The 22,058-nt window shown below is 40.2% G+C and overlaps 2 protein-coding genes across 2 annotated transcripts; both read right to left on the reverse strand.

Moving 5' to 3' along the window:
• Positions 1-3,047: 3,047 nt before the first annotated feature.
• On the reverse strand, positions 3,048-5,447 carry rplp1 (ribosomal protein, large, P1). The gene is made up of 4 exons (XM_023275389.3): positions 5,239-5,447; positions 4,151-4,225; positions 3,414-3,525; positions 3,048-3,174 (listed from the first exon to the last, which is right to left on the reverse strand). Exons 1-4 carry the CDS (start codon positions 5,308-5,310, stop codon positions 3,092-3,094), a joined length of 342 nt encoding a protein of 113 aa, XP_023131157.1. The 5' UTR covers positions 5,311-5,447; the 3' UTR covers positions 3,048-3,091.
• Positions 5,448-10,880: 5,433 nt separating this feature from the next.
• Positions 10,881-21,666, reverse strand: clptm1l (CLPTM1 like). Its single transcript, XM_023275395.3, has 18 exons — positions 21,390-21,666; positions 20,565-20,777; positions 20,347-20,441; positions 19,106-19,295; positions 17,962-18,155; positions 17,719-17,797; positions 17,118-17,235; positions 16,920-17,014; positions 16,658-16,742; positions 15,844-15,947; positions 15,688-15,753; positions 14,706-14,756; positions 14,499-14,581; positions 14,373-14,407; positions 13,759-13,814; positions 13,586-13,630; positions 13,315-13,430; positions 10,881-13,226 (listed from the first exon to the last, which is right to left on the reverse strand). The coding sequence occupies exons 2-18, from the start codon at positions 20,727-20,729 to the stop codon at positions 13,142-13,144; spliced, it is 1,662 nt and encodes a 553-aa protein (XP_023131163.1). The 5' UTR covers positions 20,730-20,777; positions 21,390-21,666; the 3' UTR covers positions 10,881-13,141.
• Positions 21,667-22,058: the final 392 nt, after the last annotated feature.

The raw sequence follows: 22,058 nt of genomic DNA on the forward strand, positions 1-22,058 counted from the left end.
ACCTGACCGTGAACACCGTTGACACCCACCTGAGGGAGACGCTGTCTAAGATCTCAAGGCTGCTTGTTCGTGGTCTTTCTGGCACGTACTCTTCCAAGATGAGCCGGGAAGTTAAATACTGATGGAATGACACCAGGTCTAAGCTGACAAACTTCCAATTCCTCCTCAACCCATAGTCTCTGGGAAACCTACATGGAGTAGGAAAAGTAGACAGAGAAGTAATTAAGTCTGTACACAACATATTAAAAAGAAATCATGCTAATAAATTAAGTACAAAGAACCAAATTCGACAATATACTGGAGCCCAGAGCTATTTAATTTAATAATTATAACCCTGTTTAGTAACATTTAAATGATTTGAGAGCAGTCCTAAAGAACTGCCTGTAATCCCAATCATAAAATGGGTTTGGAGGAAGAACATAGATGGTAATCTGGATATATATGAGTTAGTCTTTATAACTACTATTGGTAGTATTGGTGGTAGTAATAGCCATGCAATACTACAACTTGGAATACTATTACAAATGCTGATAGTACTTCTACGACTCTAACAGCTATTTTATACTACTACTGCTTGTACAACTATACTTCAGCTACTATTAATCGTCTGGTATTTGGTTATCAAGCTGCTAGCTCGCATTAGTGTTTTGCTAGTGGCTAACTAGTTAGCTCTCATAGACTGGAAGCTCCCAACAAGATTTCATCATGAAAAAAGAGCTAAAAACTAGTCTTACCTCATTCCAAGTTTCCTTGTCTCAATCGTACGACGCAGTGTGTAATTGTATGTAGTACAGTGAGCCGGCATACTTGTTTCCGTTTTCACGCCGTCTACATCAACGGAATGCACTGAAACTTTGCTCCCACTAGCTTAGCCTCGCAGTAGCACGCAGCTGAAAGGGGCGTGTCCTATCTACTGATTCATATCTATGAGAACAGCGGTGGCTGCACATAAGGACGCCTGACGTTGATTAGCTGCGTAAATACCATTATATACAGTCTATGGTAAATACGTATGTGAATCGCATCATTGGCTGCAGTAGCCAGTCACCGGTCACTCACTGACTCACATTGAAAAGTAGCACAGAATGAATTGTTACGTGTTTATGTTATTTACAATTTAGGTTGGATTTTTTTTTTGTGTGCGCAGCAGAGATTTTCTGCGCGCGGAGACCGTGTCAGCAGTGCGCAATTGCGCACGCGCGTAGCTTAGAGAGAACAGTGGTTAAAGGTAGTAAAGTTGAAAGAGAATTTCTGAGGAGAGCTTATCAGATGATCCAGAACATCTTTGGATCCAACTTTTCCATGAGTGAGCTGTTCGGTTGCAGTCGGATCAAATGTCTGACATTCAGGTGAAACATTATCTCAAAATGTTTAGCAACGTTTTACCTTAATGTTGGGAAGCGCATGTTTGTTTTGGCAAAACAAGAAGAGAAGTGACTGTAAAGTGCAGAAAAATACAACCTTTAAAGAGACTGACTCAGGAAGATGTTTAAAAGGAAACACGTTAAATGAGTCATGAAGTCATCATTAGAATAAATACTTTTATGTTTGATTATTATCATTTAGAGCATTTGAAGAACTCTGAAATGAAACAGAAGGTGTTTAAAACAAGATCAGAGGAAAACATCATCACAGCCTCATTTCTACCAGCATAGGGAGACATTAACTGTTTCTAGCCCTCCGCGACCCTATTGATAATTAAAGCTGCAAGCAGCGTTGGACGGGTCATCGCATCCTTACTGGTCGGCGAATCCACGCACGTCCACCAGGTGGCGCTGCGACCGAGAGTGCATGTCGGTCTATGGATGTGATCAGGATCTGATCACACATGTAAAGTTTGAGGCAGATTGGAGCATGTTTAGGGCAGTTACACAGCACTTGATTTTTCATGGCGAAGCATCAAAATTCACGAGGCCGCCATGGCCACGCCCTCAGACTTAAGGTGAGCATTTGGATAACTGTTGATCACCCATGCCTGGAGTACATGCTGGCCGAATTTCAGCTCTCTCTGTGTTTCCGTGTTTGAGTTGATAGCTTTTCAAAATGTCTAAAAATGACCCAAAATTGTCAAAACATATGACATATAATTCAAGATGGCCGACTTCCTGTTGGGTTTAGGGCATGGCCATGATTGACTTTTTTAGGTTTCCTGATGTGCTGAATTTGCATACAAAATTTTGTAACTGTAGATGAAACACTTTGCCAGTTGGCCTAATGACCAAATTTTCAATTTTCCAGGGGGCGCTATGGAGCCATTTCGCCCCACACATGCGCAACTCCCATAAAATATCAAATTTTTCGCCAGTCCTGATGAGCATGCCAAGTTTGACGCGTTTTGGGGTATGATAAGGCCGCCAAAAAGGCAATTCAAAAGACGGTAAAACAAAGAATAATAATAATAATAATAATAATAATAATAATAAATAATTCCTTGCATTCCAATAAGGTCTTCGCACCATTCGGTACTCGGACCCTAATTAAGCGGTGGATAGATAATGGATAGATGGAGAGTCTGGCTGGGGTCCACATGGACCCCCAATGATTTTTCATATATACACCACAGACCTGGTTGGAATCAAATAAACTTAGGTGTGTGTGATGGCAACTAGGTGGGTGACAACTACCAAAAGGGACTAAAAAATCCAACTTGCAAATAAAAAAATGACAAGTTATATACCGCTGGGGTCCACATGGGCCCCAGGTGCACTGATGAGGGTTAAGGAAGTAGGGCTGAGAGATTGTCCTCTACACCTATTCACAGCCAGACAGTGTTTAGATGCTTTAAAGTTGCAATACTCCAACTAAATATGCTGTTGTAAGTAAAAGTCCCACCTCAGTAAATTAACACGAGAGTATTAGGATTAGAATTTCCCTCCGGATTAATAAAGTATGTATGTATATCTATCTATCTGCATCAAAGTATATTTAAAGTTCCTTAAGAGGGAATTTTGCAGAATGCCCCATTTCAGACTTACAGATTATTGAATTTCTTTCAAATGCAACATGGAAATTTTGTACAGAACAGAAGAAAGAGCCAGACAAACCACTATTTTTTGTAATTTTATTGTGTTTTCTTAGAAAAACAGCTGTTTTAATCAAAGAGACCAAAGCCCATGTCATCATCGGACTCCTCAGACTCTTCCTTCTTCTCCTCTTTCTTCTCCTCCTCCTTGGCTGTAGAGGTAAAAAAATATATATATAGTTAATCAGTTAAACTTTAAAAAACACAGGATTACGCTCCAGACGTAACATGTGAAAAGTTGTTTGTGTCATTGGATCAGGACCATAATCTGACAAGTACTAAATTAAGAACATATCCAGCCTGAGACTACATCCCTACTACCATTTATACAGCTGTAGCGTTGCTGAATTCACCTAAATCTTCACATTTGAACCACTGTTTATTCAGTTACCTGGGGCGTCACCAGCAGCGGCAGCAGCCCCAGCAGCGGGGGCTCCAGCTGGGGCTCCACCTCCGGCTCCAACGTTGGAGATCAGGCTGCCGATGTCGACGCTGGAAAGAGCCTAAAAAGATGACAACATTCACTGGTAAGTAACATCATTCACACATCCTGACCTCGTTGTGATGAGTGATACACAAGCCTCTATAACTAAAGCACAACACCAAACAATATATATATTTTGAGCGTGCCTGCGTTTTGGTTTTAAATACCCAGAAACCCTTCAACACTATAGTCACATCCTTTACACAGACTATTTAAAATAAAGTGCTTTGGACATTTTCATTTGGAGTCTCATTACATGTATGCATCACTCTTTTGATTGCTCATACTACTGAGTTTTAAAATGCTTATCTTTACAATTGCTGACTTATAAAATTTTTTTTATAAAATCTGATCTTGTACACTTTATACAAAATATTCAACCAGAGTGTCTCAATTACTGGACACAGTTAATGCATATATACAATCGGGAATTCTAGTATGCAGCCACTTTTAATATTTTACATAATTCATGCTTTCCCTGTAGCCTGAATAGGGCTGTTAAAATTCAGTAAAGAAGCAGTAAGTACTGCAGAAATCCTCCTCGTTACAGACATACAAAGTTTGAATAAGAACTCCTCTCCAGATCATCTTGCACAGGAGCTGTTAATGTATAACAAACTAATAAAAGGGCATCATTCCCTCACCTTGGCAAACAGACTTGGCCAGAAGGGCTCCACGGTGACTCCAGCGGCCTTGATCAGAGCATTCAGCTTGTCCTCCTACAGACACAGAAACAGTGATTAGAACAAAAATCTACATTTATCCATCAAACAGCCCAAACTGAGTCTTTGAAGTGCATATCATCAGTACAACAACACAGAAACGGATATATACACTACTTATTTATGTATGATTCCATAAAATATGCTGCTATATAGCACCTATTTAACAGGTAACTAATGGTTTCGTTCAGACACATTAAGGAAAATGACACATTCTCTGGATCCACCTTCTCAAATGTGAGGACTTTCTATCATTTCCGTGTCTAATTGCTTCAAAATCAGACAATTCCTCCTTCAAACAAATAAGTATACAGTTTAGGAGTTCATAAACTACTATAATTGTTCTATCTACTCTTGGAATTTGTGCACCATTTATTAATAGACTGAACAGTAAGTAACAATTCAGAGTATAATGACCTGTTGCATCCTTTCTAAAGAATGATGGTTAAGGCACCACATCAGGGATGCTACTCATGAGGATGTTGTCCTGCATCCACGTGTAGGAATCTGCCAGACAACCTACTATAATGTTATGAGTGAAAACTTTGTAAGACTCAATAATGCAGCGAACTAATGGACTTTGAACGGTGTGGACTATTATGTTGAAAAGCTACACTAGCTTACGTTAGCTAGCACTTGTCAATAAGAGAACCACCTATGTACACCTGTACCTGTCAGAGCACGTTTTAGACACACAGCGACTCAACACTCATTTCTACACACTGTAAATACGAGATACGAGTGTCACAACCAGCAGAACAGACACATGAGCTGCCCTGATATAAAAACGTGGCCTAACGTTAGCAACAAACATGGCGCCTTTTTAGCCGGTACTGTGGACAGTTTGAGCAACAGCACGTCTACATTCTTATTTTAACCGGCATATTAATATCCCCGTTAATCATTGGAGCTCCTCCTATATTAACTGTGACTTAGGCAGGTCGTAACCAGCTAAATGTTCCAATAAAGAGAAATTAGCGGAGCTGTCGGGGGTAAACCGGGATACTTACGGTGACGGTGACTTCATCGTCGTGGAGGATCAGAGCGGAGTAAATGCAAGCGAGCTCAGACACGGAGGCCATTGTAGATGTTAGATTTTAGGTTTTCGGCGTCGGATGCCTAAATTTCACGGTGCTAGTCGCCGGATTGTGGGCCTTAGCTTCGGATGAAGAACCGAGCACCTTAGGCACGTTAACTTCCTAGAGCGGAAAAGGGAGGGCAGAGGGCGGGAGCTTAGAATATATACGTTGCGTCATGGGGTGCGTGCCTGTGACATCATTACGTAGAATACGTACGGTAGCTGTGCAATCTGGAGTATTCAAGCTCTGGTGTAGTTTCTTTCATCAAATAGCTATCTCTGCTGAATTTTAGATATCTTTATTAAGAGTTCTATTTTTTTGTTTCATTAAATGTCTTACGCATGAATTTTGTATTAATTTCAACATTTTTTTTACCTTTTACATCCATATGACCAGGCTTAAAACCTTCCTTTTTGACAAAGCTTATAGTTAGGGCTGACTGGGGGACCCTGACGGGGTGAGCTGGTGTTTTTCATTTGCACAACTGACTTCTCCTCTTGACGTCCCTTTAGTTTGCCCCTAGTTCTGCTGCTATAGGCCTAGGCTGCTGGGGGACCTTTCTTGATGCACTGAGCCCTTCTCTAACTACCTATGTATTTACTATATATACCATTATTGCATTACATTCACTCTGTTTCTTTCTGTGTCCTTTCTCCGAGTGTCCCTGGTCCCAGAGCTGGATGCTTCAGATGTGTGGTTGTTCTCCCACCTCCAGCTGCCCATTTCCACCAATCTACTCTGCATTGCCCTTACTATACTTGATTTGCTCATCTACATATTTTTGAATTTACCACCGGCTATATATGTAGTATATTTAATGCCAGAGCCATACACCATAGCAGTAAACTATAATTAGTTTCCATGTTAGTTGTACTTTGCGTGTATCATCTGTCTTATCATGCATGTATTATACTGTGTGTTTTATGGTCCTTGTGTCCCCCCCCACCTCTCTATCTCTACCTCTACCCCTCTATCTCTACCCCTCTACCTCTTCCCCTCTACCTCTACCCCTCTATCTCTACCTCTCTACCTCTTCTGTCCCTCTCAACCCGCCCGGCCAGCAGGCAGATGGGTCCCCCCACATTAGAGCCGGGTTCTGCTCGAGGTTTTTTTCCCCGTTAAAAGGGTGTTTTCCTTGCCACTGTCGCCTTTTGGCTTGCTCTGGGGGTTCAGGCATATGGGTTCTGTAAAGCCTCTCGAGACAATTTGACTGTAATTGGCGCTATATAAATAAAATTGAATTGAATTGAATATGTAGTTATAATTTATTACTCCGCCAAGGAACAGCAGAGTTATGTGACGATCGGTATGTTTGTCTGTGAATCTGTCTGTCTGTCTGTCTGTGTGAAACATTACTCAAAAACGGACAAACAGATTTGGATGAAATTTTCAGGGAAGGTCAGAAATGACACAAGGACCAAGTGATTAGATTTTGGCCATTGATGCGGCTTATAAGCTGGATCCACGGATTTGTTAAGAATTTCCCATTGCAAGATATAGCTGTAACCATGATGTGAACACTGTGTCAGTTACCCGCTGACGATCACACTGTTGTGATCCTACTACAAAATGACCATGATTTATCAGTACCATGTCTTACAGACTTAACTCAAGCAGACGCCAAGGAGGTTTTAATGGCCCTCAACATCAGAATGGACCTTCCGACTTCACTGGGATGCAACAATCCCTAGACGCTTCCATCCGTCGGATTAAAGAGCTGTTCAGCAGGCTGAGGCCGACAGCTATCGGATCAGCCAATTAGAGTTCCTTCTGGAAAAAAGTCAGAAGAGATGTCAAGAGCTGGAGAAAGATCAAGTCCAGAACAACAACCAGCTGAAGGAGGATGACTCTTCCAGCAGCGAGTCCATGTCGTGGGGAGACATCATGGACTACAAAGATGAGATAAAGCAGAAAGACGAGGAGATCCTCAGACTGTCTGAGCTGCTGAAGGAGAATGGAAAAGTCCAGACAGAAGACCTCGAAGCTGAGACTGAAATGCTGAGACAGCAGAATAAACAGCTTCAGGAGGAAAATGAAATGCTGAAGAAAGAGAAGCTGGATCTGGAGCTGCACATGAAGAGCATGCACACTAACAAAATGCTCACAGAGATGAGACAAGAGAGCAATTCAAAAAACTGGAGAAGCAGAACGTGAAGCTGCAGACAGCAAATAAAGAGCTGCATGACGCCAACAAAAAGCTGGCTCTGAGCGAAACTGTGATCGAACACAGACTAAACAGGCTGAGACAGGAGAAGCAGCACCAGGAACTGCAGAAAGATAATCAGCTCAGCATCCTCCAGAAGCAAAAAGAGGAGATGGAAGTAAAAAAGTCATGAAGGAGAAGATGGATCAGGCATTAGCAAACATGAGAGAGGAGCAGCAGCTCCAAGACCAAAAGAAAGTCCAAGAAATTCAGAGGCTGAACCACGTCAGCAACTCTGTCTGTGACGGTCTCCACCATCCAAAATCAGATGCTGGTTCAGGAGACCCAACATCAGCAGAGAGAGGAAGAGTGGAAGAATCAGCTGAACCATCTAGAGAAGCTCGGAGAGGAGATGGAATCTGAAAAGCGAGACTTGCAGGAAACAATTAAACAGTTTCTTGAGAAAGAGGAAGAAAATGCCAAAGAAGAAAAATAGAAGAAAAAAATACTTTTTGGCGCTGTTTTTTTCCAAAAGAAAAAACACAAGTTGAAGGTGAAAGAGCCACTGGATGTTGTCTAGCTTCATCTGCCTTCCCCTTCTCCTCACCCTGCTTTCCTCCATCCTCCCTCTCTCTCTCTCCCCTTCACCACTCTCACCCCTTTGAGCACTCCTCAAAGGGGTGAGAGTAAAAAAATAAAATAACCCCCCCCCCAAAAAAAACATACTATTTCTGCATGCGTGGATGACGTTACATCCTTGTAAAATGAGCTGAATTGAAATTATTTTCAGGTGATTCCGCTTGTAAATGATCAAATCACTTTTTCACATTTTATTCCTTTTATAAAGCTCAACAGGTTGAAAGAACCAGACTGTTTTTTAAGTTGTTTTCTTCTAAAAGACATTTTCTTGTGTTCATCCTCTGACTTCAACTTTTCAGTAGCCTTTACATAGAGTGCTTTGTGAAGCTCTACTGTTTTCACGGTATAGTTACGTGAAGGATTCTTCGAAATACAGGTGCCTTTATGCTACTATCACTGAGACACATTCACTGAACTCAGATGATCTTAATTTCTATTTGAATTTGTCACTTTAAAGGGGTGAGTACTGATGCAATCACTTATTTTATATGTTTAATTAATTTACATTATTCTGTAGAAATCCATTTTATGTTGACACGAAAGAGTCTTTTTTGTCGATTCTTCTCAGAAAAGCCAAAAAGTCTGGACAAAAAGTCAAAAGTATGTCATGCATTTTGTAGTAACCACACAAGTTGTGGGAAAATGCCAATTTGTCACGCATCTCGACACAATATTGTACTAAGAAAATGGGAAAACTTCCACAGAAGTTGTAGCTACAATCGAAGTAGGCCTGGAATTCTGTCCCTGTCTCCTCACAATCTGGACCAGAGACTCAGCAGATTCTAGTTTCTATCTGTGTGTCTGGAGAAAGTGAACCGGAGTCCTGAAGCTGCACAGGAAGCAAAGCAACATACGATCTGTAATGTGATCTAATGTCTTTATTATTTAATGTGCTGCCCGTATTCTGAGTCAGCTAAGTGTTGTAGCACCTCAATAACACTGGTGGGATATCCACACCAACCAAAACAAATGAGGGAAAAAAGTCAGTATAAACAGTTGCAGCAGCAATCAGGAGGTACAGAATGAACCACAGTACCACTAATCATGGCTGCAGTGGTCGTCCTCTGCTACTTTCACCAAAATACCGGCTGACCAGACAACTCCCAGCCTGCAGAAGAGGAATATTCCAGCACTGGAACCATCTTAAAACTGAGGCAGGATAGTTTGGAGCTGTGATTATTGATGCAGCATCATGTGAATGTTTTTATTTCCAGGTGAGCAGAGAGATTCTGGAGCTGCTGAACGCCAGCACTGCCAAGGAGCAGTCCATTGTGGAAAAGTTCTGCTCTCGTGGTCGAGCTCAGGTCCAGGAGTTCTGCGATCATGGTACCAAGGAGGAGTGTGTTCGCTCTGGAGACACACCTCAGCCATGCACCAAGTTACACTTCTGGTAAGTACTTGCTTTTAAAGCTTTTTTAGCCTGTATTCCTCTTACCTGCCATGATGAAATCAGTCTAAAAGACACTATATACCAGATACCTCAGATAGCACTGAACTGATTTGAACTTGGTTTGGTTTTATTCTGCTACAAACAACGGACAGACAAAAGTGTAACCAACCATTTTTGCAAGAGATTACAAAACATTAACATGTTACCTGGAGATACAGAGATATAAAAAAAACACAGACAATGAGCTATGCATAGAACCGGTACATAGTCCTAAAATTAACATTAAAAGTTCTTGTCATTTACTGCTTAGTCCTGAATGGTCCAAATTGTTGCTCTGCCTCTGCTTACTAAGGCAAAGTTCTAATATGCAAATGTATTTATTGTTGATATTAGTCATTTTTAAAAATAGAAATCTTTATAGTACCTTCTTACATATCTGTCCCCTTGCCTTTAAAAACTGCAACAGACAATGAATTTTCATTGTTCAGTTTAAAAGATACTCCTTTTGGCCTGAAGATGGCACTGTAATGTCAATTATTGTACAGTAATTGTTCTGGCAAAGCACCTACCAACTGGAAATACTGTAGGCAAAAGAATAAGATTTCAAACTTATAAAGGCCTTACAGCTACAACATCAGTTTTATTTTAATCACATGGATACTAGTCCTCATTCAAAATAACGTCTAAAGCCAGACACTGTACAGATTGTTGCTCGACTGTGGGCTGAATTTATACCAGATCAGTCACTGTTTAAGCTGCAGTTTGAGGAGGGTGATGAGGCAGATGCTTACTGCCCAAATGATCAATGATCTTACTGGCTGATGATACAGATGTCAAAATCTAATTCTGTTGTCTTGCAGTGTAACATGTTCAGATTTTCACGCGATTGGTGTAGCAAATATATACATCGTTTGCATTTCAAAAAGGTTGAAAAACCAGGGTGATGTGCTGTTTTTGGCTGGTTGAAAACCAAACGTGCTGCATTATAATGCCATAGATCCTTAATATATATCTTAGTCAGGTAAATTTGTATTTATGCAGCACCATGCCGTAGGGTCCTAACCATAATCTGTAACCTTGTTAGATAATTTGCGATGCCAGTCTACTAGAAAAGCACCTTGGCTCAACGGCTGTTATTTTAAATGTGCTGCATAAGTAACAGCTTGACTTAAAATGTCAAACTATAAAATAACACTTGTTATTGTTGCACAAATTTTCTCTGAACCAATGATTTTGGAAGTGAATACTAGCAATAAATATGTGCAAATGGTACACAAGTATGATTGACATTTAGAAACCTGAACTTTGGTGGTCTGCATTTGAGCTTTTTTGGTTCCTGCAGCTCTAATAATAATTCAATAATAATTCTAAAGCAGAACATAGTACACTGGAAATAACACGTTAAGTCAGTCATTTTTATTTTATCTCAACCAAAAACACAAACATTACAATAAGTAAAACCATTTCAAGGCAATTTTCTGGCAAATCTATCCTGGCTTCATTCATTCAGGAACAGAAAACCTGCACTGTATCTTTGTACCCAGATCTAATATATCCTGATACCTGAACATGAAGTAGACTGATTCAAAGTAAATGTTCCTAGTTTAAAAATGCATAACATTAGCAAATAAATCAAAATGTGATGTTGTAAATCCAGATGTTGTAATACTTTTCTTAAGTCTTAGCATAACTATTTCCTCTACAATGTCAGTGTCTGTTTAAAAATATCAAATGGATCCTTTATGGTGAACATACAAAGCTCACAAACAGTCTCACATTTGGCACTAATGTATTTTCTTGGCCCTGATATGTAAGAAATACTCAGATGGGTAAAAACAGGCTGTCAGTTGTACCCAGCTGCGTTACAGTGTAATAAAATCAGTATCATTTAACATCAGACAGAGCAGGAAAAACACACAATTCAGCTTCATACATCCTGGAATGTTCAGGCAATTCATATAGTCTCTGTGGCCAAAAATCACATTCTTCCTCTGCCTCTAACGCAGCAGAAGATTTTCTAACGATCCCGCAATTTGCCATGGCAACTAAATGGAATCTTGTACCATTACATGCTTCGACAGTAAAATTCTTTAACGTTAAAGTGATGTGTTTTTAATTTGACTCTTCTGTTGTGTCACTTTTCCTTGGTTACCACCCCATTGTTTTTTAATCATATTATATACAGTATATTCTTGCTTTAAGACGTAGGTAAAGCAAGATGATTCTGGTATTTGTTCCAGAGCTGACATATGTCAACCTTTTCAACAGGATAATTTTGGATACAAATTCTGGAATATGTACACATCGATACTTTTTCATACTCAAATTGCTAATAGCCCTTTCAGTGAAAAAATCTTTAAACGTAATTAGCATAATTCCATATAATTTCTAGAAAAGTGTATTTAAGTGAGCTACCAATACGTCCACTTATGTTTCTGTACTGCCAACCTTTGCCTAATGCAGCTTTTATGACACACTGGAGTTGCCATGATTACCAGGTTCTGACTTGTAAATAGCTTTCACTTCAGCACCTAAGCTATAATTACGAATGGATTTTCCTGTCAGCTCTGACATATCAAACCTAGTGCTTATGGAATAATATGGAAGTGCCTGAAAAAAGAAGCGAGCAGGGATGCTTCACATTTGCCCAGGTCCCCTGTTCGAGGTTAGGTAAACCCAAATGCAAAGGCTATAATGCCATTTCTGACAAAGCACAGTATTTGTGTAGCCCAGTTGTCACGAAAGCTAGCTTTTCAGTCATTCTGGTTGTGATATCTGGCAGGTGAACAACAAGCAGCTGGATTATGCAGTCTTGATGAATGAAGCCTCTCAGATGAGCAACTTTTTCTAAAACTCCTAGATGTACTGTATCATTTTCCCAAAGCAGACTGAACCAGACTCTTATCAAAATGTCAGTTAACTGAAATTTGTTAATGTAAAATCCTTTAAAAAATAAAAAAAAAATAAAAAAAATAAATACAAATCGTTTTTTGACAGGGCGATTAAAATTCTGAGACTGCAGCTTTTACAATAGTTCTCAAGAGGTGGCTTTAGCTTTAACTGGTAGCTCCAGCCTGCATAATGAATCGTGTTTTACTCTTTTAGTTTAGCACAACGAAGTCGGTATTTGCAGACATCCAAGCTGGAGACAAAAAACAAAACTCAGTGATCTTAACAGGATGGACTCTTTCCAACAGACAACAAACATGACTGGTTGTAACTTTTGAAAAATTACGAGTAGAATTTATGGCAGAAAAGTCTCAAAGCTGCCAACAATATCTGCTATAGCAAAGTTTCTGTAGTCGGTGTCATATAAGAATTAAGCAGAGTATGATCTGTTGTAAGCTCAGGACATGAGGAGGTGTTCACACTAATCGCACACACAATTTTTCCTGGTTGTTGTGTCACTTTGAAGAACAGTCACAGATTTAGCATAACAAATAAAATACCTCTACAGGTTGCAAAAAGACAGATAAGCAGATGTTGCCCTTTCAAGACTTTGTGACAGGGTGAAAAAATGAGAAACCAGAAGAATGTTTATGCAACTGGTCCATTTATAACCAACTGGCCCAAAACAAAGACAGTTTCCACTAGACTGGCAAAGTCAGTTCAGGAAATACCAGCGGAAACAACACAATACGCACAGAGTCCATCTTTCCCTTCTAGTCCCTGTGAGTCTTCGCTTTGGGTTTGTCATCGTAAGAAACTCCGTATTCGTTTACTCTCGTTTTGTCCACTGGGTAGAGCCTGGGGCAGAGCAGAGTCACAGTTTTAGGTTAGAAAAATGTTTTGTTGGTGATTTAGGAATATGTGTGGTGAGCGTGCGAGTGCCTACCATCTCTGGTAAAGGTAAATGAGAAACACTACGTCGTCTCGGAAACAGGCCAGTCTGTGAGACGTCGGCATGGTGATGACGAAGGCAAACACATCGTCGATGAAGGTATTGAAGGCCTGTGAACAGTCAATCGATGCCAGTTACTGTTCTTCAAATGCACTCATCACTAATAAAGATACTCACTAATTCTGACAAATGAAATTACTAACTACTGTCCATTTGCTAATCATCAAATTAAGTAGTTATTAATGGACAGAAGATGTGCTCCTACCTTATACATGAAGGCCTTCCAGGGCAGGTGAGCCACAGATTTCAGCTGTTAAATGAAGATTAGGGCAGAATGTGTTAGTGTTAATGCTGTAGTAAAATAAAGCCTTTCTTTTACTGAGGACACCTGCCTAGTTTACCTCCAACTGGTCTTTTTGTCTTTCATATAATACTGACCTTGTAGTTGACAAATAGTTGTGGAAGCATGAAGAGGAAACCAAAGGCGTATACACCTGAAATAGTGAGGATAAAATGAGAGCTTATTATGTTTATTCTAAGAGTGTAAACTTTTAATCTATAGCATATTGTATATGTTGTTGTATAGCATATGGATAGACAGGTGACAAATGTGACAGAAAAGGAAAACCCTAAGCTCTTAACTCCTACGGGTGAGGAGGATTTTTGTTGGCATTGTTTGGGTCTTCTTGTCCCCTTAAAGGGAAGCATCACAACACCTGAATTCATAAGTCACAAGGGGTCTCTCAATGATCTTATGAGTGTGAAAATGATGTGAATCATATGCTATGGCCTTTGCAGTGACCAGATCTAAACCCAGTTGAGCATCTGTGGAAGATTTTTACACCAAGGTGTTACAGTATTCTCCATCACCACCATCAAAACACCAAATGACAGAAGATCTTTTAGAAGAATGCTGTTCAGAGACTCGTAGAATCAATGCTAAAGTGCATTAAAGCTGCTTCGGTGGCCCAACACATTACTAAGACACAGAGTATTGGTTTTTCCTTTAATTTGTCACCCATCTCTATTAGCAGAGAAGTGTTTTGTCTTACCATTCACCAAACTGTTGATCAACCACGAATACCAACTAAAACACAAAAGATGTACAATCAAGTTACACAATAACTTCTCAGACTAAAGTTTGACATGATTTGCAAAAATTTTATACTGAATCCAACCTCTTATATCGTAGGAATATTAGAGCATACACTGCCCCTCCGATACACAGTGGGTAAAGGAGGTATGAAAGATACTTCATGGCCTACAGAAAAGCACAAATAAGTAATGATTAGATTATGTACTCACTCTAAACCATATGATTAGAGATTGTAGAAAATATCGTTAATTATATTAGATTGTGGATGTATGTGTGTCTGTTGTCTTACCAGAGTATCATATTCTTCTGTTCTTCTCTCTGATTCATCTAATTTTCCAAACTGTTTCACAAATAAAGACACACATGAAGACTGAGCATGTTTTAACATTCTGTACAGCTGTCAGGTCAGTGCTCTTGAAACAAAAGAAAAATTACAAACTGTAAATGTTCATTAGAATGGCCTAATTTTGCATTTCCTATTTAAATACGTAACAGGCTAATTATGTTTTCTCTTACAGATGTATTATCCTAACTGTACTAAGGCATGGAAATAGTAGTTTTCTTTCTTCTTACAACATGACTGTCACTCATTTATCTGATGTGTTTTGTCAACTGACAGTAATTTGCTACAAAGCCAGAAAGCCAAAATGTCAATTAATTTACTATTGACAGTCCAGTGTTACAATTTGTGCTGCATAGAATAGATTTCTTCCTTCATACTGAGAAAGTAAATGCATACAGATCACGAAAAAGTTCTAATAATAATAACTTTATTTATATAGCCCGCTTAAGAAGCGTTCACAAAGTGCTTTGACAGTTAAAACATGCAACACAGAGACAATCAAACAAGACATAAGGAGACAAGTCAAAGCCGTCAATTAAAAAAAAAAAAAAGTAAAAATTATAAGAAATTAAATGAATAATTAGATAAGTAATCATAACAAACAAAGGAACTAGGTAGTTTTAAAAATTAAAGAATAAGATTGAGGGTTAAAGTAAGAAATTAAAAGTCAAAAAGGCAGAGAATTAAAAAATTAGAGAGACGACATCACACCAAAGAACCAAGCAGCTAATAGTAAAACACAAGAAGAGAGAACATCTAAAATAAACAGGACATAATACAAAATAGAACACTAAAACTAAGTAAAGCTAAAAGTAAACCTCACATAAAAGCAAGTCTGTAAAAGTGGGTTTTCAGAAGTGATTTAAAAGAAGTTACTGACTGCAAGCCGTACCTCCTCAGGCACACTTACAAACACATGTACACTTACCAGGAAGGTCGGTTTGCCTCCTTTCCAGAAAACCTGAATCTTAAAGGCCTTCTTCACTTTCCAGACCTGCAACAATACAGTCCTGCATTAACACATATGATAAAACTGGATTTGTAGGAGTGTTCATGTGCGTTTGCGCAGTGAATGTGCACTTACTTCGATGATAGAGCCGATCCCAGCAGGTATGAGGACAAGCAGGCTGGTCTGCTCATCAAACAAATATAGGAAAATCACTATGGTGCTGAAACATCGCCACAGCACTGAAAGAAAGAACACACAAACTCAGAATGTGATACAGCTGAAGCGAGTGACACTGCTGGCCAATCATTTGGTTCACATTACTTCCACATTTTCTGGAGATGACACTTAATCTCCCAGTGCACAAAGCCTTTTTGTAATTTTCCTAAGTATTGGTGCATTTACAGGGTCACACCGTGTTTTAAAGCATGTCCACTCTAATGTTTTTCTAGCTTGTGCTGTGAAAATTCTAAATCTGAATAAATCTAGGCTCTCACATTGCCACCGCTGCGGATCTGCGTGGTGCCACTGCAGAAAATAGACGTGACGAGCAACAAGAAAATCTTTCAGAAACATTAACGTGGTCTTTGCTTGTCCTGCTGCAGGTCAACAGTGTTTTCCAGATGTCTAATTCTCACAAACACACAAGAGCATCCCTTACTCTGTCAGTGTTTTTAATGTGTGTCTGAGATCATACAGGTGAGCGGAAGGAAGCAGGATGCAACATCTGGCCACCCGGCAGTCGAGATTCACAAGTCAAAATAGACACAAACACACAAGCGATGCCTGGTTTCTTGTAGATAAATTTGTTTTACACACTTTTCCAAAGCTTTATTACAGGTTGACAGTTACCCACTGTTCTGTACATAGTTTATTTAAGTAGTTAAAGGAAATTTATAGTGCGCAATGAAGTCTCGATGAGAGCATAAAGTAGTGCTGTGAGGTGACGTACCTGCTTTGCTGGACATTCCCACCATGCTTTTCTTCTGCTTCCAGAAGCTGATGTCATTTTTAAAGGCCAGGAAGTCAAAGAGGAGCTGCAAAAAGTGACAGATAAGACACAAGAAGGCAAGTGTTTTCATCAGCACATAATAAACAAGCCTTACTTGCTGCACCTCCTGTAGAACTAAATTTGGGTAATGATTCAGCTTTCAGAATTTTGCTTTCACTGTGTCACTGTGTGCTGTTGCAGGGTATTCAGCAGTCAGACTCACATGGAAGGCAGCTACAAAGAAGGTCAGAGCCAGGAAGTACAGGTTGGTATCAACAAAGATCCCTTTAATCTCATCAGCATCCTTTTCTGTGAAACCTGTAAACCATACAGACACATAGACAAGCACACGTTATTAGTGTGTGTAAGTGTGTGTGTGTCTGTGTTTGTATGTGTGTGTGCGAGTGACAGTTTAACCCACCAAACTGCTGCAGAGAGTAAACAGCATCTTGCATGTGGATCCAGAATCGAAGTTTCCCCAGAGAGATGGAGTCGTAGGAGATGGTCAGAGGAAGCTCCGTGGAGGTACTGTTGATCTCCTACACACACACACACACACACACACACACACACACACACACACACACACACACACACACACACACACACACACACACACACACACACACACACACACACACACACACACACACACACACACACACACACACACACACACACACACACACACACACACACACACACACACACACACACACACACACACACACACACACACACACACAAATAGCTGTTGTCAGTTCACACAGCAACATTTTCCAATTGTGAGCTCGTCAAGTGTGTATTTGGCAACACATTGATATTGTGATCTCGTAAACTTTAACATTTAAATGTGAACTTGGCCGGGGTCATAAGCCCCAATTCATTGTCATCTAAACAAGTTCAGTAAGAAAATACAAAGAATAACAGAAGAAAGAGTGCATCTGAACATCTGCCACTGGGACTAGCTCACAGGCAGTTGCAGCATGTTGCATAATATTTATTTAAAAAGGAAAATTTACCACAAGGTCCTTGACCCTGTTGCTGAGCTCATCGACAAACAGCAGAGGTAGATACACCATCTTCTTCCCATTCTGGAATCTGAAACATGAAAATAAAACATTTTATGATGCCTTTTGAACCTAACATCATGTCTGTGCTGGTAGTTGTTGTAATCTGTACAAGTACAAGTACAACAGGATGACTGAATACATCAGCATCCATTGCGTTTCTCTGTGTAGTTTGTTCTGATGTGTGCGTCTTACACTCTGAGGTATCTGTGGACATCACTGGGGAGGTATTCTCTGTCAAAGTGGAAGTGGTCGCTGACAATGTTGAGCGTTAACCGGGAGCGCCAGTGTGAAACCGGGTGATCTGACATAGAAGCGGCTCCACCTCTAGTTCTACCTGCAGGTTTTCCATCACGCTGCTTTGTTTGCTGGGCCTCTTCTTTCTGACCCTGTGTGATCATACAGACAGGTGGAAGTTTTCTTCTCACAACAAAGCTTGGTGAGAATCTAAACTCTTCTGTATCTATATTAACATGATCAGAAAGCTACGGTACCACATTTAGGAGGTAATTCACGATTATGCTACGTGTCCACTAGATGTGTTTTTCCTGCATCTGAAACTCGCCCGCTTGTTGGAAGTGTACTTGAGGTCAGTAGCCGGTGTTCAACTCCTGCCGACCTTCTTCTCCAACTATCCTGCCTGCCCCTGATTGGACAAACGCATCGACTTGGGAGCTGCCTGCCCCTGGATTTCAAGCCGGACCAACATGGCGGCTCGGTCATGAAATTTCTCTTTTATTACAAAAACAGTTCAGCGAAAAGTAATTCTGAAAGCATTTGAGGAGAGAAATAACCTGTGCAGTAGCTGAATCTGTCCTCGTTTTAGTTCACCGATGGCTAGTTTAGACGTTTGAGGAAAGTTTGGCGATGCGTTGGACCTCTGCACGCTGAATCAAATTTGCATAAAGTAAAAGTTGAGTCTACTTTATGCAAATGAGCAGCGGCCGGGGAGACGCACCGGATCGCAGCTTGAAACGCACCGCAACCGGACCAATGTTCAATGTGGTGCATTTCACATAGACAATGAATGGGATGCGGGAAATTGCTGGATCTAGTGGACACGTACCTTTAGTCTCAGCTTCTTTTTGCAGTCTTAGTGTATTCTGATATACTGCATGTTTACTGTGTTTCCTTTTTAAACAAAGCACTGGCACTTTTTTTTTAATCTCCCATTCAAATTTCTGCATGATTTTTAACCTTAGGCAAGTACAAAGAGTGCAAATGCATCACATTCTGTGCAATAGTTATTACATCTACTGTACAATATGAGCTGCAGTTGAGAAATTAAGACAAAAAAACCCACAAAGGCACGGCCACTTTTCATTTTCAACCTTAGTACCTGTGTTTGATCCTCTCCAGATATCAGAGAGATTTCAGGCGGTTTAGGGACCATGTATGTGGTGAGCTGAGCCACCAAGTGGACCTGTCGTTGATCCTGCCACGGACTGATGCCGGCTTGATGGACAAATATTAGTGCATATAAAGTTCCATTATTACGGGTTTTCTTAGGAAGGGAGACGTTGACTATCCTGAGGAAAGACAGAGAAGAAAAGAGAGTGAGTCAGTATCAAAATTGATATGATTATGATCTGTTTCTTAACACATTATACATGTCAGAAAACAGGTGTAAACACTATAAAAAGCCTAGTTCTGAATTGTGGGTCAGGATATTACTACATATGTTGCACTTCTCCTAACAATAAATGTTAAAAAAACTAATGCACAGTAGCATCAGTGGATGTCTTGCTTTGTGAGTTATTACAGGCTACAGTTAGCAAGCTAGCTAGATATGCCTTCGTCCATCAAATGCATCTTCCCTGGATGCCAGAATTTGAGAACAGCTTGGACTCCCTGTTTAAATCTCCTGAGAATTATGTGATGAAGAACAGCTGGACTGATTTTGTTAAAAGCTACATTGATGGAAGCTGAGGATCACCACCCACACTGACCTCTGCACTGATCCTTTTACAAACTTTTAGCAGAACCACTAGAATTTGTGAATAATCCAGTACTAATGAATGGGGTCAAATCAACATGTCCCTCTCTTTGGCCTTAATCCTCACGACCCGTTGACATCTGGTGCCACTATCAGCGCTACATGTTCACCAATGAGTCTTAAGTTGCCCTGTGTGTTTGTTTAATTATATTGGTAACTTAGTCCTGAGCCACAAAATGACAAAAATATTCCATATCTACAGGATGCATTCGTGAATTTACATCTAACCTGTTGTGTTCGGTTAGAAGAAATTCAGATCCGTTTGCACAGTTAATGCGGTTCATTTGGTCTGGTGTGAAAGCTGTCAAAACGGCAGACACCCCCAGCATTTCAGGGCTGATAATTCTGCTCATCTCTTTCCTGACTTTGCAACCTACTTTATTATATCTGGCGATTTTTTTTAAGCACTCAAATTTGGCTACTTGGTTACAAACACATTTTTATAAGAACTCGTAACACATACTTTTTACTGCTGTACATAGATTTAAAAATAGAATTACAAAATTAACACTAAATACCCCACTGGTTTCTATGTTCAAGATACAAAATCCATTCCCTTTCCTACTATCACTAGTCTCACTAACCTCTCAAACTTATTGTTGACATCAAAGTCCTCCTCTTTGTGGATCAGAGTATGGCCTCCTTCTGCATTTGCCTGCAGAGCCGTGTAGATGCTCAACTATTAAACAGAGAGAAAGAGATGTTACAGATATTATTAGCAGTATTTTTTTCTAACCTGTACACCAAAAGCAACCCACCAACACAAGACAGCGCAGTGAGACCATCCATCCACATGACTCACCTGTAGTTTTGGGTTTCCTGCCAGGAAGGGTGTGATGCAGTTGCCAGCTTTGGGATTGTCACAGGGTTTGGTGTACACTATCCCGTACATCACCCAGCAGGTGTGGAGCACGTAGACCACAAACACCCCAACAATCAGGGTGGTGAAAGATGTTTTAAAGAACATGATGCTGGCGTTGTCTCCTTCAGCTAGCCGAGAAGCAGGGCCATATGTCTGGAAATGAGCCGTCACAGATACAGGATCAGATTTAAAACCAATCACTCAGTTACTTATTTCGGCGAGGGCTTGGGGTACAAAAAGCACACACGTTTTTTCCCCTCTTTAAGACAATTTCCCAGCCTTTTATTGAGTTTAGGATGTGGCTGGTCAAGAAGAACACTTGCCAAAACTTGCTCCTCCAGTTTTGAGATTGTTATACTACTCAGACTGCCAACAATAAGATGAAAGGCAGAGTCACATTTTGGCATGACAATTCCAGAAATTATATTAACATAAATAGTTGCAGCTGCTATTCTAAGTAGTAGAAATGTTGTGAACACTTTTGGACTCATCTGCCACTGACTGATCTTGACTGATGACAGGCTAGAGGCAATATGAACCCCTTTAACTAACTCAAACTCAGAGAAACTTGCTGTCCTTACGGTTGCACCTGTAAGGTTTTGCAATTCACCACCAAAGCATTTGTTTTCTGACGTTTAACGATATCTGATGTCTTCAACTCGTCGCACACAGTGTCAGAGTTACCGTTTTTAAGGTCTTATCATTTTTGTTCCACGCCGAAGCATAAACTAAAAGTAAAATTGACACGTTAATGCCCAACCTTACCGGTGTTTGATCTGGCAGGCTGTCGGTGACAGGACACTCTCAGCTGGATCATTGGCTGCCCATCCGTCCATTCACTTTACCGATCCCGCCGGCCACATTCAACGCGACAACATCGTTTCTTCAACACCGTCCACTGGTTTTGTGTGAAGACATCTGCTGACTCGACTTGACTCCGTTTTCCAGCCAGAACAACGCCAGGTAGGTCCAACAATTGCTAGCTCAAAGAGTGAGGTGGACCTATATTTCCGCCATTCGTTTCCTGGTTGCTTTCTTCGACGAGATTTGGCAGAGAGGTAACGCGAGACTTACCGACCCAAAAAAATCCTTCAAACACATGCACTTGCATCTAATTATAAACGAGGTAGGTACTGGGGTAACACATATGGATACACAAGAACAGAGCAAAAGGCTCTGTTTGAAAAAAAAACATATTAAAGAAGCATGTGCAACATTTATGGTGCAGAAAATTAGGATCTGGTCATACCAAATGAAGATGAAGTATTGCACATAAAATGGTAACTGATATTGGACAAACTATTAAGAAAAGTATTTCTGCAAATGATAGTGATATTTTAGTGTTTTTAGATTTTAATGTCCCATGTTTCAGCTGTCCTTCCTGCAGACTTATTCAGTTTGATGTCCACTGGTAGAAAAGACCTGTGGCATTTT

Source organism: Amphiprion ocellaris, chromosome 15, assembly GCF_022539595.1.
Source record: "Amphiprion ocellaris isolate individual 3 ecotype Okinawa chromosome 15, ASM2253959v1, whole genome shotgun sequence".
Lineage (NCBI taxonomy): Eukaryota > Metazoa > Chordata > Actinopteri > Pomacentridae > Amphiprion > Amphiprion ocellaris.